Source organism: Harpia harpyja, chromosome 12 (genome assembly GCF_026419915.1).
Source record: "Harpia harpyja isolate bHarHar1 chromosome 12, bHarHar1 primary haplotype, whole genome shotgun sequence".
Taxonomy (NCBI): Eukaryota; Metazoa; Chordata; class Aves; order Accipitriformes; family Accipitridae; genus Harpia; species Harpia harpyja.
The window spans coordinates 37,602,675-37,622,669 of record NC_068951.1 but is presented as its reverse complement, the minus strand read 5'-3'; the positions used below and the strand labels follow the sequence as shown (position 1 = coordinate 37,622,669).

The 19,995-nt window shown below is 37.2% G+C and overlaps 1 protein-coding gene across 1 annotated transcript in view; it reads left to right on the top strand.

Annotated features, from left to right (window-relative positions):
• The window catches only part of NAALADL2 (N-acetylated alpha-linked acidic dipeptidase like 2), a 507,372-nt gene that overhangs the window by 453,611 nt on the left and 33,766 nt on the right, over positions 1-19,995 (top strand). The window contains exon 14 of the mRNA XM_052804208.1: positions 15,839-15,932. Coding sequence (XP_052660168.1) covers positions 15,839-15,932 — 94 coding nt within the window. The remainder of the gene's footprint in view (positions 1-15,838; positions 15,933-19,995) is intronic.

The following is a 19,995-nucleotide window of genomic DNA, read 5'->3' as shown; positions in this document are numbered from 1 at the left end:
GAAAGCACATCCTTGATAGTAAGCCAAGTCCTTCCACTAACTTCTAAGTTTTATTCGAACGCATGAAGCAATTTGAGCTGTTTGGAGAGAAGGTAACCAAAGTTTAATACTAACAGATGAAAATATTTTTTCTAACCTTACTTTCGGAGTCCTCTTTAATTCATTGGAATCTTTCTTTATTAGAAAAAAATTTAGCGACCATTTATTCTCTGCAATCTTTGCCTGAGCTTTTCCTAACTACTTGAACTTAAGCTAAGCAACTCATTAGTAAAGTCCTACCTGCCCAAACTTTTCATTTTGGGGGTGTATGATTTGCCTGTGTCTTCCAAAGAACAGAACAAAGCAAAGCCATTGGAAGGTATATACTGTGGTAAAACTCTGCAGTCTTCTCTGATCAGTAACTCTGTTTCCTTGACTATTGTTACCATGTTTTCCATAGTTGTAGTGGACTTTCAAGCTTCCATTCTTATACAACTAGTTGGATCTTAAAAATGATTAAACTGTGTCTTTGAGAATGAAAAACTAATAACTTGAAAATTACTGTCTGTTCCCATAATCTGAACTTTCATAGTGTCTCAAAAGGCAGCAGAACTAGAAATCTTGCTTTTAGAGGTCATGTAGGAAATACTGACAATGATCTTGAGTCACATGGGTTTAATAGAAACATTTTTAATGTTAAGAAAGAAGCTCTTGCTCACTGTCTTTCAGTTTGGCTGGTTTAGTCCACGGAGACTTGAGTTGCATTGGGTTTTTTGCAAGGCTTAGTGGTTTTAATTCGAAGAAAGTAATGAAGAGAAAAATGCAAAACACATCCTTTACACTGCTAAACAGCAACAGTAATATGTTGATATTGTTCATAAAAAGTATTGAGCTGCGTAATCCAACGCTCATTGAAACTGAATGCAGATTGTTAGCAATAGTATATAATTAGGCTTTGCTGACTTTTTTTTTTTTTTTTTTTTAACCCGAGAGGTAAATAAGCTCCCTTTCCCAGAGAAGCAGAATGTGAGCGAAGGGGTGACAGTATCAGAGCTGTGATAAGAGCTAAGGTTGCCTGGTGTCCACTCACATCTTTGAGCCAGTAGTTGCTTTTGAAAGATTTTTCCAAGGCTCAAGTTCCATTTTCAGAAGTGACTGGTGGTACTGGCAGATAAGCAGTGTGGGATCTTACTGGCTTGCTGACTCTATCCCTTTTAGTTACCAGCTTTTTTTAGTACCTGTCATCTAAACTGGGGTAGGGAAACACATACTCCAGTTAAAATCTCCAGTGACCCAAGTAGATTCTTCTTAGCAGACTAAAAGCCAAAATTAATTATGAAAATGTTTTCCTTTGGTTTTTTAAAGTCAGGTTTCAGTCACACTGTCTTTAATCAGCAAGACACAAGAGACGAGACTGTATGTTAAGAGTTCTGCTGACCTTGAGTGTTTAAGGTAATGCCTGTACATAGTGTAGATGACTACACATAGTTCTTTTTATTTGCATTAATTTAGATGGACTTTGTGACATAACATGCTGCTGACTATCTTTTCCCTCAAATATGAAATTAATATGGAAATAAAATATCATGGATGAGATACTATGAATCGTTATAACTCATGCTAATTGAAGTTAGATTTCAGGACATATGAATTACCTTTACTCGTTAGCTTAAGATAAAGAACTTTGAGGTAATTGAGTCCATTCCTGACAGTACAGTACACTTACTTCCTTTCTTCCGAGATTGTATTTAACCGTTGAAGAGAAAGGTCTTTTGCCACTTTACTTGACAAACTGTTCCACAATCCAGAATGACTACTCACAAATTTTTTTCCTTCTCTTATTCAACAAAAATAGTTTTTCCTTAATTACATTACTTTACTTTTGGGTTGTTTCTTTTAATTTTTACTTGGAAACTTGAATTTCCTGTAACTACTGTGTTCTTAATTTCTTTGGTAAAAGAATCCTTTATTTTGAGATCAAAGAATTCTGATATACATTAGCACTTTAATTATAAACTACAGAATGATAACTGAATGAATAGGGTGAAGAGTCTTTTAGAATAGCAGGGCTGACAATTAAAAAGGCTTTTTTCCTGACTTGCAGCATAGCCTGTTCTTTTTTTTGTTAAATATGGCTATTATTGTAATTGAAGATTAATAATCACTAATAGCTACTGGGCTCTTTTAATGTAATATTCTGCACAAACAAAACCCTCTGCTTAGATAGTGCTAGTCTCCCCCTTCATCCCCTCTTTTGCAAATGTCAGTTGCTACTTGAGCAGAATAAGCCGAAAAGACAATAAACTCGACTGAAGATGTATAGTTAAACCTCCGTCTCAGGGACACATGGTTTTGTGCAGAGGAATGCTGGAGGGCTGGAGGTAAAATAAATATTACCAAAATCAGAATAGTATGGTGGTCTAATCTAATACTGTGTCTAGTGTCTGCTGTTCTCAGTATGGAAGATTTAAACATTTGGGAATGGAGAGACATGGCGATGCCTATGTGCTGTCTCTTGGGACAACCCTCCCGATGCTGGACTGTGACCACCGAGCAGTATGCAATTAGCAGCTCCTAGAAACCACAAGATTTAGAGTGTCATTTCCATTTTTCTTGTTTCAAATAATTTAAGAGGCCAGTATTCATAATGTGAAATGGAGTTTAAAAGGTGTTAAAAAACTTAGTTTGTTACTTGTTAATTTGGCCACTGAGTGAATTCTAAAATCTATCTTTTTCATTAGGTCCATAAATGAAAACTATGTATTTTTTTTTTTTTTTTAAATCAAGTATCACGTGCACATTCTGATCAGTTTCTCACCCCAGAAATGCCCCATATCCTTATTATTGGATGAGGCTTGGATGAAAATATTGTTAATTAGAGTTCAGAATCTGTTACAGCATTATGGTATACCCAAGAGATCAGAACAGTTTCTGTAGGGCTTTTTAGTTTCTCTGAATATACAAATGAAAAACTTTAAAATGTGTTTTGTATTTTTGACGTACAATGTAGACATACTGCAAAACGTTCTAGAAATTTCACCTCAATATCAAAAATCTTTTGAAGATTATTTACATTTAGTTTAAAGCTGTTCATAGTACATCAAATGCCTATACACGTTGCCTTTCTACTGTGGGGGGGGGCAGAAATTTCCTAGAGTCTACAAAGTCTTAATTTATCTTGAGGTCTGAAAATCTAATTTTATCTGTAACTGCATCTGTCTTCAATTTTTACATACAGAAGAATCTTGAGATGAGTCTTTCTCTCATCTGTGTATGCAAGTACACTTAACACACACACACGTGCCTGCATATATCACTTTGGATGCTATCAGCACTCCCACTGATTTGTTCACTATGTATCAATGTCATGTTCTGCAGTACTATTTCAGTTCAGGGCACAATTTATTTGGAATTGTACATAGTATGGGGAAATTATGCTGAGTTCACACTGATTACAGTATGCTGAAGGACATTGTTAAGTATTTTCCTCTGATACATTTTCATTCTATGGTATTTCTAAAAATCCATCCTTTTCTCCCTGGCCTCGTGATCAAACCACTTGTCTGCATTGTAATCTTCTCTTGTCTTGACACATTTGCCTTGCAAGTCTTTTTTCTCCCTGCAATCCATTTATAGTGTTGTTGCCAAAATGATCTTCCTCAGCTGTCCTTTTAATCTTGCCATCTCCTCTTTCAGAAATTCCCCAGGCTCCTGTTGAATGTTGTGCAGCAAATTCTAACTTGTTTTTCTTTCTAAATCTTTTGCCTTTTTCAAACCCCATCTCTTCCACTCTCCAGTCTCTTCAACAACGTGCCTTTCATCATCTTCTTTCAGTACAGTCATCAGATCTCCATCCTTGTTGTCCTTATATTTGGAACACTCAGGCAAAACTTGTCTCCTTGTCTATTTGCCCATACTGAGATATCTTACAATGAACTCATTTGTTCCAGAAAGTTAATCTAAAACTGGAGACAAATAGGCATTCAGCTAAGCCAAAACAAAAGGAATCAATAGCAAGACTAGAAGCTAACAAAAATATGGTGCTTACCAACAAGGTGAGTCCTGGTATTTGAGTTGTTCTTACAACAAGGCTTGTCAGATAGGCTGAAGTAACCTGTGCCTTTCATATGCCATACACCCACTTCTTTGTTTGATTCTATTGGATAAGGTTAAGGTAGGCGACAAGCCTTTTAGAGTAGATGTCTTTCGAATTTTTTTCCGAGACATGTATTTTTGGTGCTTAGACACTAATGATGATTATAAATAATAAGATATTTAAAACGGGTAGTAGCTGGAGCAACCATGGTGCAGTACTGTAGGTAAACAATGGTTTTTATTTTTTTTTTAACAGCAACTGCTGTCGTTTGAGCAAGTAGTAACATTTCCTGCAGTGTTGTAAGATTATATGTTTTTTTAAATGTGCTTCTCTATTTAATCTTTGTTGTTGCCATTATATCATGCTGCCTTTATAATTTTAATACAGAGCCCACATAAAGATAGGGTGCAGTGGAATGAAATGGCCATCATAATTTGACTATCTTAGTAACAGGTGTATTATTACAGCCCCAGATGTGGTAATAAATCTCAGTTCTACCTTCAGATAGTTTGAGTTTTATTGCTAGGGTTCCTTATGAATTTCGAGGGCCATTCTATAGCACAGGACATTCTTCTGAGTTTTCTTTCTCTGCTTATATAAATATTCTGTCATGAGAAACATTATTTGTTAGGTCTTTATTCATTGTTGTTCAGGGACAAGTTTGAAAGGTGAGGGAGTTTCTTTTTCAGGTAAATTGGTAGCCTCAGCAGCATGCCAGCTAATTATAAAATACTTCAGCAGGTTCATCAAACTGACCTGGGATTCCCTAAGGCTCAAAGAGTTTGTCAGACTTGGCATTTTCCCCAAGCCTGAGGGGAGCTTGCTCAGTCCCAAACATATTCATCTTTAATTAATGTTTTCTTTTAAAAATAAAACAACCAATCCTCCTCCACCTTTATTTGTTAAGTTATACTATTTAATTACAGGAGGAGGTATGAGATCTCCTTTGGAGATTTAAATTTCAAATCATGAATGTAAGTCAAGTGATTACTTCTTATTCTATGGGTCTTGCACAGTATACATTGAACATTGAATATTCTGATTTGAAAAGTACTGTGAAAAATTCACAGAAATTGCATCTTTTAGTTATGATACCAGTAAGAAGCCTGAATACCTTTCTGGCTTGGTAACTACCATGCAGGTATATCCAAGAGCAGAATGTAACCCTAATTGAAGTAATTGCCTACTGAGGAAATTGAGCCTCCTTGTGGGTACTGCAGCGTATCCTGGTGTCTGGGCGTAGCCTCGGTACATTATGCGTCTAATTCTCCCCTGAAGTGGAACATGTCTGTTAATGTTTATGAGTCTTTTCTTTGAGGCATATACTACAGAACTATGTATTTTCAGCTTCCCTTGCATCCTCAGCACTGTGGTTCACGAGTGTCTCTCCCTCAGGGCTTGTCTGTCATGTTTAATGAACTGTCAGTGCTCCAGTCCTCACTGTGATTAGGGTGACCTAAGTGGAAAAATTTGAGGTACCTTTGCATCAAGAGGTGGTAAGAGAGGAAAGAACAATATTTTTCTCTCTATAACCATTAAATATCTTAGTTTTCCTGAGTTTGAAAGGATAGGGAGACTAGACTTTAATATGTAATGTTCTCGTAATCTTTTCATAATGCTTATTCTGTTGAGTCAATGCTGAATTGACTGTCCAAGTTTTCCAAGTTCCTCAAGGAACCATTGCTTCAACACCTCACTGATGCTTTTCTTCATGTTCTTCAACTCCTAGATTCAATTTCTTCCATCCGTTGTCCCTGGTTCTCCCCAAATCCTGTCTCTCTTTCTCCAAGGACTGACTGCTGCCTAGCATACATTCTTCTTTCAGTATGGCCACGTAGAAGACTTCATAATTGCAAATAAAATTCAGGCAAAAGAGAGTATAGTGTAAGGCTCCTGTTACAGCATTTCCTGATCCTGTTCTCACAAATCTCCATAGTCAGGTCTGACACATTTTGAAGGTCATGCAATGCAATGAGTTTTTAAGGATGGTGGCATATTAACGCATCTCAGTTGATGGCATATTAACGCATCTCAGTGTCCTGATATCACAATCGTTAATGTTGAAAAAGTGTATAAATGAAATGGGGATAGATGAGGAAAAATAGGAAAAAAAATGTATTGTCACAATAATGGAAGAAAAAGAATAATGAACATTGAGGAGAATGACTGTTAGGTACTGAAGCAGATTATATGCATTATTTTAATTAAGAGTGCCTAATAGTACATATGGTTTCCTTTGAATAATAATTGCATGCTGATGAAGTGTGATTAGAGACTTTTTTTTAGGAGTTCAATTAAACCCATTTCTGTAAAAGGGAAGTGATTAAAAAGATGATATCAAGGTCTAAACTGAAAGCTGTGGTTGAAGCTTCCTATTGCAGATTTCTTTATTATTGCGCTCCTCTGATGACTATTATTTAGTTTTGAACAATGCCACAAGTTTCAGACTGAGCCCTGCAGATTCAGCATAAGAACTGGCTTTACAGATCAAATAGAAACTTAGCAAGTACTTGGGTGTCCTTGAATGTACGATCCTGGGATTGATCCTAATTCAGGAAGATTCTTGGTTCATGCATGTATCTTGAAGCACATGAGAAGATACTTTGATTAATTAGGACTGTAAGACAACATACTGTTTGCTAGGCTGCTCTGTATTTCTGTAGAGTGCTTGTGAACCTGGGTGATTAAATGCAGACTTGCACCGCTGCTTATTTTATCTGCTAGTCATTACTGTCTGACTTGTAAGGCTCATAGACCAGCAGGACCCAGCCAACTGTCTGGCAACTGTTAATAAAATTATCAATTATCTTGCTGAGTCCTATCATCTTGTGCTTTGATTATCCTGTATCGTGAGTAAGGTGAGCTGGTTGTGCTAACATCCTGATTCGAGTCTTAAACACATGCGTAAGTTGGGCAAAGGTACTGATATTCACAAACTGGTGGCAAACGCAATGAAGGCCTTCAGTAGCATGGAAGAGTGTGATGATTTCTGGAACTATGTACTAAATGTCCAAGCTGTTAATCACAGCATCCTGTGTTTTCATACCAGTACACAGGAATGGACGCCAATATATCTTCTCTGGTATTCGGAGACGACATTTACTTTCTTTAACTTTAAACTTTACTTTATAGCTTAAACCAGAAAAAATACTTAACATTTCTTGTCCTAAAGTATGTGCGCTGCTAGCTAGCTGCATGTTCTGTCTTCTGAATGTCTGCATTACACATGCAGATAAAAAAATAAGCTATGTAGTTTTGGTTTGAGGTAGTAAGGATCCATCCAAGACACAATTTCTGTACGCGATTGTTGTCATTAGAGATCTTTGCCTCTGATGTGTGGAAATAAATTTTGCTTCATATTTTTTTATATACTTCTCTTTCTACCAAAACAATAGCTAAATCTATTTCCTCAGGACTGCCTGTAACCAGCTTCAGGCAGTTAACATTCCTTCTTTAAAAAGGATCTAGCACTAGTTCCCCCCTCCTCTTGCTATAGCTGAAGAGGGTCAGAGAATGAAAGCATTTAAAAGGTCACTTTCTGTGCAATGATGGCATCTTGGTTTATGGGAATGCTATTTGCAAATTATTCAGATTTAAACCAAAATTTTCTGTATTTGTCACTCTCAAAGTCTGCAGCTGGTAACCAGAGCAACCTGGCTTTAAAGTTGGAGATAAAAAAGAATTAATGCTAGAACAAACTTTAAAATTCTCTTTAAGAAATCTAGCGTGAGGGTTTGTAGTGATGTAAAGATTTGTATTGTCGTGGTGTGACCTCTTCAGCCAGAGCTCACGAAGCTCTTAGTGCAGAAGAGCATTCTGTTATATCCTTTTGCATGCTCGTAACTACACGCACTAGGGAAAAGTCTAAGTGACTAACTTTTTTTTTTTTAACGAGGGGTTTGAATCTAGTGGCCCTTCTAGAAGTTAATTCAACACTTTCTTTTCACCTAGATACCACTAAAATTTGGCATACGTAAATACAAAAAATACATGATTATAAACTCTTCTCAAGATTATTGCTACTTTCCTGCATACTTCAAAGACATGCAATTTTTGTTTATGTGCAGAAAAAATAAGAATAAAGCACTTGAGAAACTCTCTAGCTACATTTCTACACTGCCCACAGAAGGAACTGTGCTTTACAGTTAACTTCATGGCTTCCTGTGTAAGCATTAACCCTGTGTATTCTGCACAGACATAAAGTTGCTCTGCCTCAGTTCCAAACAAACCAGGTTGAGTAAAAGTTCATTTACACAGTGCCAAGCCTAACTCAATAAAGCTATTATCTTGGACATTGAGTTAATGATCCCCATTGTCTGCAGTAACAAGAGCATGAGAACTGGCACAATGGGCCAGACTTCAGCCCGGTTCCCCGGCTCTCATGGTAGGTAGCGATGAACGCTTCAGAACAAGTGTATTTCCCCTGTAACCACAGTCAAAGTTTGAATCTGGAGCATCATTTTTAGTAGTCAGCAGTGCACTGCCCTGCATGAATCTGTCTAGTCCCATCTGAAACCTGGTTGTGCTCTCGGTGTCTGGCACATCCCGTGACGGTGCGCTCCAGAACACAGTGATGTCTCGCAGGACACAAGGCACCTCTGCCTGCTCTGTGCTGGGTGAAGAGAGGAGGACCCCTGGATGTCCTCACTCATATCCCTTTCATTGGTGATCTGGATAGAAGGTAGAAGTGAGTGGAAAGGAACTCTCTATACCCTTATGGAGTTACAACACAGGGCGTGGGGTATAATCGCTCACTAGAAATTAATACAATTTAAAATTTATTTTTTAATATACACGTATTAAAAGATTCACATAAATGCATTTAAGTATACACAAAACATATATTTGCATATACTTTATAAATACAATTTAAAATGTATGAATTTCTACATGTACACAGAAAACAAAGCAGAGATAAGAATGAGTTTCTTTTTTGTGCAAGTAATTGAAAGCAGTGAGATGAATGATCCCTCCCAGCTGGTAATGAAATCTATAGAAAATGTACTTTCGCTGCTCTAAGTGTTGTGTACTGCTAAGTTGGCCAATAAATTAAATTTTAAGCAAAATAATCACTTGAGAGAATACTTATGACCTTAATTTCTCAGTGCCTCAAAATCTCATCATGAGTCATGTAGAAAATGTAGCATAGGATCATGTAAATAGAGATCTTCCGTACTCCAAAGTAAATGGCCCAAGGTATCATAATACTGGCATATCTTAATATTAGGGATGCCTAATGCTGTGTGCCACGTTAATACAGTTAGTTAAGTGTTGTTTGCTGTGCGCAGGATACATGCAAAGAGGGAGAATCCATGTTTTGTTCACTATCACTTTTACTTCCTAATCAGTATTTTCTATACTGAGAGTAAATAAAACAATATTAAATTACAGACAGAGGTGTTGAAATAAAGTTTTAAATATTTGTAAGAGCTCAGACTTGCCTTGGTCAGAAACAGCAATCTGTAATGAATTACTATGCTCTAGTTCACCTACCGTAGAATAGACCATATAGACTCATCGTACTCTTTTCTCAGAGAGCCCTCTACTGACCTAAAATACAGTATGTCGAACTGAATGTCACATAGCCCCAAATATCATTTGACCTGTAAATACGTGCCCTGGTGCCAAGGTAGATTTCAGTAAGAACAAAAGCGTACATGGTACTACTGAATTTTTGAGAACTTCTGAATTGTCAAAAATTGACAGATTTAGTGCAAAGCAAATGTGTTTGTGACCAGATTTCTATTTCTTTGTCTACTCAAGGGAATGTGATTCTTCAGAAAAATAGAGGGTCGAAGAACTGGTGGTTTTCTCATGCTCCTGCCTCTGACTTTTCTTGTGTTAACTTTTTTGGGGGGTGATGAATATAAGAAAAACAACTGTGTAGACTGATTATGCAGGAAGTTTTGCTACAGTAAATTGAGATCCTAGTATTAAAAAATGCTCATTCATTTATCATGAGTTTCACGATTACTGCTATTCATCCGGTAGTAGTAGGTGCTGAAATTCTGTTATGGCCAGGGAATCACAGATTTCACTTAGACTCAATTTCTCATGCTTAATTAAAAAAATCTGATAATATGAAGGAAATTGCAGAGCGGGGGGGAGGGGCGGGGCGGGACGGGACGGGACACAGACACGACCAGAAAGCAAATTCAGGAAATTTCCCTGTATTATTAAAAATACTTCATTAATTTTGCAGGTTGGAAAGGTTGGGGAAGGCTGATGATTTTTACATTTGAGATTGCTAATGTTGTGGTTCTGAGAGGGGATCTTAATATATGCAGAGATTTATTCCTTATTTACACAGGGGTGGACACTGAAAACGTTGCTTATGTTTGGGTTAATGTCAGATGATCTCAGCAAGTCACTCTGCTAGTCAGTACGTGTGGAAAGAGAGACCCCTTGATGCAAAGAGATGAACACCTGAGATTAGAGTGCAACAGCCAGCCACAGAAGTTATACCTTTTCTTTCACCTTTACAAGAGAAAAGAGAAAAAAAGTGTTATTTTCAACACATTGTTATTGATCACTCTAAACAGCAGAGTATCTTTCCATGCTCTTTCTTCATCCATGAACCCCATGGATAATATGTGAAGGGAGAGGTGCAAGGTGTGAGGGCAAACGTGACTTGGATAAAAACAATGCCTGATGTCAAAGGAAGTTGAGGCTCAGAGTTCAAACGAGTGAGTTGCCCAGTGTCACACACGGATCAGTTATAAGGATTGTTTGAGTCTGTAGTAGGGAGTCTTATATACAGAGGTCTATTGAGTCTGTAGTTGGGAATCTACACAGGTCTGCTACACTACTTTTTTATATTATCTGCTTTCTAATGTGAGTTGTCATGGGTTTGGTAGATTAGCTGCCATGTGTATGCTGGTTTTCTCTAAAAGTACACAGGTATCAGTAGGGTAAAGTGTTGTTAATATTCATAGAATAAAATTATATAATAAAAACCTGAAAATTAATAGAACGCAGGAAAGAAGAAGAAGTATGTTACAGAGGTATATGGCTTGAAATATAAAAGAGTTGCCACTGTACAATTCAGGTTTCAAGTAGCTGTGTCTAATTCATTCTAGCAGGTAATGTTGGACTACAGCACTACTGAAGAGCAGCATTCACAAAAGGATAAACATGGCAGTTTACCTGATTTTTTTAAGTTATGTTGTTTGCACCTTGGCATATGAAAAGATCTGAGATGTCTTTTTAGATTTTAGCACTCTTAATGTAACTAAAAATGTCCTAAAGGCTCAGCACTTACACCCACTGAGGTTTACATAGCACGCAGGCTAGATACAGCACACAGTTTCAAATCTCACTAGACAAAAAAAAAAAAAAAAAAAAAAAAGACTGGCATGTGAACTTCTGTGTTAAAGAAACTGCCTGCACACTGTATGCTGATGTTTATTCTAGCAGATTGATCTCTGTCATGCATAATATTTTCCTATCCTCATACCTGCTAAATATGTTTTCATTTTATTCTTACAAGTTTCTCATAGTACGACAGAATGGAAGATGGGTTGCCATGTCTGTGTTGTCTGTAAAACCAGATAACATTTAAGACATGTCCCTGCAAGACATGATCAATAACAGCATGCCCCAAAAGCAAAACTGAATCTGTGTAAAAAAGGCTGAGTGGAGCCTTTCACGTTTTTGTATCCTGGATTTTAAGTATTCAATTGTTTAAAAAATTTTGCATGCCAATAGACGTGCTTTGAGTTGTTAGTAGGCAGCTTGGATATTTGAGGAAGCAAGTTGCCTTGAAAACTGAGTTTCACTCACTGAAAAACCAGGTGTGACATACCAAAAAAAAAAATTTCTGTTATGAACCCTCCCCCAACTCCATTTTAGTTAGTTCCCTTATTTACATTGTAAAACAGCTAAAACAATAAAGGATATTTATAATTTACATAGATTAACATATTGTGTGTATTTAATCCAGTTATTATTTTGGAGACTGGTGCAGATTCACCTGATATCCCTGAGAGCTGACTTTAATTGTGAAATTAGGTTCATAAGTTGGGTAGAATTGCAAGAAGACATAGTTCGTAAATGAGTACGTTATAACACTTTGGAAGAGAGAAGAACCTACGGCTTCATTTAGGAAGTGTCATGTGACACTGAATAATTTTTAACACCAGCATTTTTGGAAGTTTGTGGGGTTTTTTAGCTTTTGGGATCTGCACAGTGTCAGAGAGATGAAGTCAGGCACAGTAGTTATTTCCTTCCTACAAAGATGTTTGTGCTGTAAGGTAAAAGACCTTGAAAAAATGTTACCTTGGTATAAACCTGTTTTGAATATTAAGATTTATTCTGCAATATACATAGAAACATAGAATCATAGAATGGTTTGGGTTGGAAGGGACCTTAAAGATCATCTAGTTCCAACCCCCCTGCCATGGGCAGGGACACCTTCCACTAGACCAGGTGGCTCAAAGCCCCATCCAACCTGGCCTTGAACACTGCCAGGGATGGATGGGGCATCCACAACCTCTCTAGGCAACCTGTTCCACTGCCTCACCACCCTCATAGTGAAGAAATACAGTATAACTCTACCATTATTGTTATGTTTTATATTAATATTTATCTCTAAAGTAATTGGAGGTTCATTAAATACATTTTAGTTTACTGAAGAATACTTTTCCCAAAGCCAAGTGCAGTGGGAACGTTATTCATTATTTTTTCATTTTAAATTATATAAGAAAAGCGTTTCAGAATCAATTAGCATTTGAACTATAATTTTTTTCTTTAGACTTGATAATCGTGCAAATGTTACATCAATTATTGTGTGTATTGTGTGTGTATTATTATGTATAAATGTTATTTGAGAAGTTGTCATTAGCGTTATAACCAGTTCAGTATGGGAATAGAATCAATTATGCTGCTTTAGCATTTCACTTTATGAGAAAATTGTTGTCTTTACTCTTTGCTAAGTTATTCTTGCATTTAATAATTCAATAGTCAGTCTGAACCATTTTTCAACAGGGAAAAGGGGGCAGAAGCTTGTCTTATTTTCCATGTATATTCAGTGTTGTACTCAGGGGAACGGTATATCCAAAAATAAGACTATAAATAAGAAATCAGTAGCCTTTTCTGTCTTGCTGCATTATGTGGGTTTGATATATGCTTCTGCAGCATTATTACTTACTCTGTTCAAATCAATGCTCTCAGCTTTCCTTTATGTGATTGATTTCCTCCAAATTAGCCTATGAAGTACATGATTTAATAAACAACGCTGTTACCTGTTTACCAACACACAAATGTCCTCAATATTACATCCAGAGATGCTATGCTTCAGTCAGTCACAAGATTTTCATGGTATAACTTTATTTGAATGAGAAAGAGAGAACAACTTTGGTCTTACATAGTCAAAAGCAAAATAAAATTGCTTGGAAGAAACAGATATAAGGCATGGACTTACAAAAATTAAGCCAGATTCTGTAGGAGATAATGATGAAAAGGAAAGACGCTTACTAGTGTATTCTCCTCTTTAATGCCGCTTTTATGCCTCAGAAAAGAAGCATTTTTTCCTTACTTTTGTGTTCTTAAACATTGCAGTAGCAGATTGAAAAGTATCAGTAGCACTGTATAACTGTTCATGTCCCTCCCTAAAATATACCTATGTGTATGTATCTTGCATTACCACTTAGTGAAGGGTTTTGCAGAAATGGGGTGAGAGGGAAGAATTCAAATGTTTTGTGTGATATAGTACTATTTAGGATTCAATGGGTTTGGACTCCATATAGAATTCCTCCTCTTTAATAGGATGTTATTTCATTGCCACAGTTGCTTCTCCGTAGCAATTTACAAGTTGTTAATGTTTTGGGCAGCTGTATCTTAGAGTTACGTGCAGGACAAGGAAGGATTTTGCATGGCATTTGGACATTTAGAACCAGATTTTTACTGTTGCTTATGGCTGGATTATATGAACCCGGTTTGTCTACAGTTTTGAACAGGTTTCTGTTTGCCCAAACAATTCTATTTTTTGTATTTCCACGATACCTCTCTGATATTCCCAAGACTAATGTTTTCTCATGCTTTTCAACCCAGGGACTTTTGTGTGTAATCACTGATAGAAAACGTAATGGCTTTCAAGCATTAATGGCTCGTGCAGTTGGGAATTTTGGAGAAAAGTTTTGTGAGATGTTACTGTGTAGTATTTTAACACAGATGTCCAAACACAGTGTTTTTCATCTTCCTTCAAGTTCACTCTTAGTTCCTTAGTTTTCCTGATAATGGCCTGCCATATCGTTATTCCTCCCTATTTTTTTCTCACTGTATATATGGTAGGGGTTTTTTTCTTCATGCCTTTTGCAATATTGTATTCTCCAGAGGTAAATCGCAATAGTTTCACAGTATGTCTCTGCTCAGATGTAGGTTGCAGCCTGAGGTACAGCATGTTCCCTCAGTCTCTGCACCCAAATCAGTCTGTGGCTGGGTCATTTCGTTAATGCTTTCTGAGAAATGTTGTTGGGCTTCTATCAGTCTTTCTCCAGGAAACTTGTATTTCTGATATTACCCTGTTTTCATCCACTTTCCTGGGAGATGGTTTTCCTCTTCAATTGCCGTACTATTGTTTTTAATATTACTTAGGATTGTTGTCTTTTCCTACTACTTTGTATTGTAGAATTAAAATGCTACTTTCAGCACAGCAACTATCATATTGCTTTTGAAGGATAGATATTATTCTAACCCCCTCACTACCTTGGGAAGTGTTGTACAATATGATTTTATTCAGTCCACATTTTTATCAACACGATCACCATCACCTGCAGCCATCATTCCATTTTAGAGCACAGCCCTACAGGTATTTTCTCCCTTTTTGCAATATCAAGATATGAAGAAGATGAATGAAAGTTTCCTGCATGTTTTTGTCAGTGTATTTTTATAGCTCCCACGAACAGCGATGGACTTGGCAGCCTAGAGACTGAAATCCTCTGTTTAATCACAGGCTAGGTATAGTTCGGCAGAAAGACATATTTCTATATACAGCCCCTGTAGCATGTCTAAGCCTTGAGCTGGAGAGCCTATCTTCTGTAAGTGAAAAAAAGCACTCGGGTCAGTCAGCCCCTGGCCTCATCTCTGGAACTGTTGAAAAGAAGCATTCATGCTATTGAGTTTCATGACAGGCGCTAATGTCTAGTCTGGAGTGGACTGAGAGTTCCCTTTCACTCATTCGGGAATTTCTTTCTGTAAGTTACTGAGAGAATGTAGTGTTGTATCCAGTTTGGAAGTTGTACATCTGTGTGCTTCAAGTAGTCACATATCTCTTCAAAGGCAGTAGGTTTTCAGATCAGCTTGCATTTAGCCATGGGCTTGATCTGAAGCTCGTTAATGTCTGTGATTTTTTTTTTTCTTTTTACTTGTGTAAACTCTCAAAATCCGATAGCTAAAACCAGACAACTAAGTAAAACAATAAAGCTCATTCCTATTTTTAGAATGTTGAGGTGTTTTATTTGAAAACAAAGCAAAAGTAAGGCCCTTCAGAGATTCCTGCAGTATCCTAGGTCCATGGAAAAAGTACTGCACAGAATTCTTGTGCGTGGTCAGAAACTGTAATCCCTTAACATTTTTTAATGTTGTATTAGAAGGGCAATGGTCTAGGTCGTACTCCTTTTCACAAAGATGTGTTTATGGGGTTTTATTTCTTTTTCCCTGAAAATCCAATGTGATGAAAGTATGTGCTATTCCAAAAGAAGTGCTGGCTATTAAATCTGCTAGAAATTATTTGACTGTTTTTTTGGGGTTTTTTGTGTTTTTCAGCTAACAGGACAAGTGACTTTGCAAATTGCCAATGAACCAGTTTTGCCGTTTAATGCCCTCGACATCGCGTTAGAAGTTCAGAACAGTCTTAAAGGTAATTTTTGTTAGAGGAATATTGTTCTCCATTAATACAGAGGGGGAAAAAAAGGATCATCTACTCCCTGACACAGATTTTCAATTTCCACTTGAATGATAGCCAGTGATTTTACGGGTTAAACAGTGTCATTATATAATGCTAAATAGAACACGGTTTTTCTTGCTGAATAAAGCCATAAAATGTTTATACTTCTTCTGATGTTACTATGTCAGTTAAGCAATAATTAGTATTAAAATCTCATAATTACAGTCAAAGGTAACAACCTCTGTGACTGAACTTGATTTTAATACCCTTCAAGGCTTTGTTTGGTACAAGCAGGAGAGGGCTTCTAATCCAGTTGCCATTTGGCTCCTTAATTTTCACCATCATCTCCCTTGTTTGCATATTCCACTAACTCACCTTGTTGGCAGAGCATGCTAACTTTTCTCCTTTTTCAGGCGTGACAAAGCATGATAACTTACCAATATGTATTGTTTGAGTTGATTAAGCACTGAGATCCTGGAGGCTCTGTATCTGAAACTGATCTTGGTCTGTTTGGGACAACAGGTTAGGGTTAGGGAGAGGGACAAAAAAGTTCCTAGTCAGAAAGTAAACAAGCGACTGGTAACTTGGAAATGATGCAGATATAATTCTCATAGACTCTGGATTTGCCACTGTTTGCTGGGTGTAGGATAAATGCCTTGATATGAGACCGCTCCATCAAGATAGTGGAGCCATTACTAATATTCCTGTGTTGCCTTCTCATTTTTGGCTCTTTCTATTCTCTTGTGGCCTTTTAGGGCTTGATAAAAGAACAAGCATTCTGCAGTCTTCTTGTCCTACGTTGACAACAGAACCCAATAGCCCTTGGCTTGAGCTGTATGAGATAACACACTTAAAGGGGCCAGTTGTGCATTTCCTTTGCCTCTGGGGGCTGTAGTTTGTTTGGTTTTTTCTCTACAGTTGGTAGAAAAATGTTGATATGTTATAAGGAACTAAACCCATTGTATGCTACTGAGATGTTCTCTGCTAATATCTAGACTACAAAAGAACAATAAAACTTCTTCTTATCAATTAGGAAAAGAATATGTCTTAGCTCCAGTCCTGAGCACTAAGGAGGGAGAGGAAGTCTAGGTTCTAACACTGTCCAGCGTCACTCATCCATATAAGCTTTCTCCTTCAATATCATCTGTCTTCCTCCTCCTATTCTGTCCCTTTCCCCTTAGAGTTTCCTTGTATCTTAGTGTATTCAAATGAGATCCACCTCTCCTTCCTTTTCAAGGTGACTAGTTGGAAGTAGGCTGGATGTGGAGTGCACAAAAGAGGCTTAGTCCTTAGAGATTAAATCTTTTGATAATTTAGCTGCCAAACTCTAACATAATTGTGTACAGAGATATTTCCAAAGCTGATATTCTGGTCAGAGTTCAGTGAACTTAAAAGGAATGGTAAAAGGTGTATCCCTGACAAGAACCCTCATGAAATTTGAAAGACTACTCCAAAGCAAGCCTTTGTTAGAAGCTCACAGTGGAAAAAGTAAAACTGTGTTGTTATTTCCTCTTCTTCAATTATGTCTCTGATACAGATTACCTGTAGTGTGCCAAGGCCTTTCAGAAATAACTTTTCCTCCTTATACTGTGTGTATATATATATATGGAACTCTCAAGTTGATCTGTTAAATAATGGTGGAAGTTCTATAAAATCACACCAAAACTTTACATGTAGTTGAGCAGAATGTGACATCTTATCTCAAACTTAAAGATTTTTTGCAATCTTGAGGTGTTGCCCCTGCATTTCATTCACTCCCTACAGTGTAAAGTATCACTTTTCTGTAATACACATTCATAGAAGTATGATACCTTTTCTTTAATCTTTGCCATCCATCATTGTCAAGACCTAGGAGTTAGTAGGCTAGCATTGGTCTGGAATCAGTGAGCATCCAAAAAGACAAGTAATTTTAGCTCTGTTGTGCCATATAAACATTGGTTTAGTTCAGCCTAAACACAGCAGGGAATAATCATCAAATAAAAACTGTGGCTCAGCTGGTATTCCTTCAACTGAACATGAGATGTCTGGTATTGTTCTTCCTTTTTTCTTTATTTTGAGTAACAGAAAATTTTGATTTAAACTGACTTTTTCCTCTAACTTCAGTTAGATCATTTATCTCAACCACTTCAGGGGAGGGAAAATTATTTTCTAGGCTGTAGGGCCAGCAGGATAAATTTTCTCTCAGCTGTTCACTTTGGAGTTTTGTTTAATGACTTTCTTCATGACTTTCATGTCTCGTCTATCTCTGACTTGTGTCAAATAACAGTGTATTTTTATATTGGAAACCAATAAGACAAATGTCTTTTTTCTGGTTACTTAAATGAGAAGTTTTACTTTTTAACATGGCTCATTAATTTCTTCATTCTTCAAAAGATTTTATGTTGTCTTAGATTTCAGTTCAAAGGTGCATTGTCTTACTAAACTATTTCCTTCTCCAACTTGATGCAAAATGTAAATGTAGAAAAGGCGAAGGGAAATCTGCATGACGTGCTAGAAGATTTGTTCATTAGGCTTAATTTTGTGCCTCTGGGATCTGGTTCAGCCAATCACTTAAACACACATTTTATTGCCTGTTGGACTTTCTCACATTCTTGAAGTTAAATCGTATGTATAAATACTTGAGTCACAGTTTTTCAGTCTCCTGCACGTCCTCACAAAAGGATGTGCATGGCTTAATATTTGTTAATACTGCATTTATTTACGTTGCCAAAGGATTTAATTCTGTAATGTGGATGTCTGTACTCTTAGGTCTGTTAAATTCAATGGGATGTTACTCAGCACTTTATAAACCATTTCTTACATTCAGGATAGGCTGGATGGCACGTTATAGGGAAATGTCATCCACAACATGTTTACATCTGGCTCGAGGCCTGTACCTCAGAAAGGTGGGGAAATGGCTGTTAAGCGACATGTGTTCTCTCCCCTTGCGCACACCAGAACTCTTGGAAACAAGCTACTGCTTTTGGGTTTACCTGAAAGGAAGGGTTGTGACTGGAGAGACATTTCTTTTTGTGCATCTGCTGATGGTCTGATGTTTAACAGGAAACCTCGTGGTCATAAATGATATGAGATAGGTTCCAAGACTGAAATCCAGGTCCCCGGGGCTATTCGGGCTGTTATCTGTCTGATCACAGATGTGATATTTTAGAGAAATTCATAAATAGGTGACGGTTTAAAATAGTCTCATTAACTACACATTGCAGTTGTGCGGTGTTTGTGCCTTTCATACATTTAAAATCAAAACCCACTGCAACTTGAATCAAATAGAAGAATATCTCACTAGACCTTGCATGCTATGAAAACCCAATTTATCTTCTGAGGTAGGGCACAGACAAGATGTCAAATCTTGTCTATAAATGATAAAAATGGTTCTTTTAAACACTTCTATAGAAGTGTTTTGTATGTATATGCAAGTAGAAATGTGTAAGAATTTGTATATAAGTATTTTTTACGTATATAAGCGTTTTTGTTCAAAACATATTTGTATTATCCGCTGAATGCTTTTAGCACTGTGTAGTCTGGACTCGCTCCTTGTAGCCTATCTTACACTGGATTTGACCCTCTTTAAAATTTAGTATATATCACAGCAAGCTTCAGGGATTGATGATGGAGGTGTTAAAGTGTCTCATTAGGATTAAAAGCCCTTCTATACCTTTGCACCTGACTGACTCAGCAATAACAAGTTCAATCACACTGTTTACAAAAATACAGGCAACCAGGTTTGATGCTCTCTCTCAGGTGCTGTCAGCTGTAGAAGCTGATATCGTTTCATTATTTCAAGTCACTGGGCCCACCTAGACTCATGCAGACCTTTCAAAAATTGGTGTCTGTTGCCCCAGCCTTAGATTGTGGCTGAGTAACACTAGGCACACGTGCTAAGATTCCCTAGTTGTGGCTGTCATCACAGGCTGCTGAAGCTGGTAAACAAATCAGATAAGCTGTAAGCCATCTCTAATAGGTACCGGCTGAGAGAGGCCTATGAAGACAAATTGAGTGTGGGTGAGATTTTCTGGTTTTCCCTGTACAGGGAGGGCAA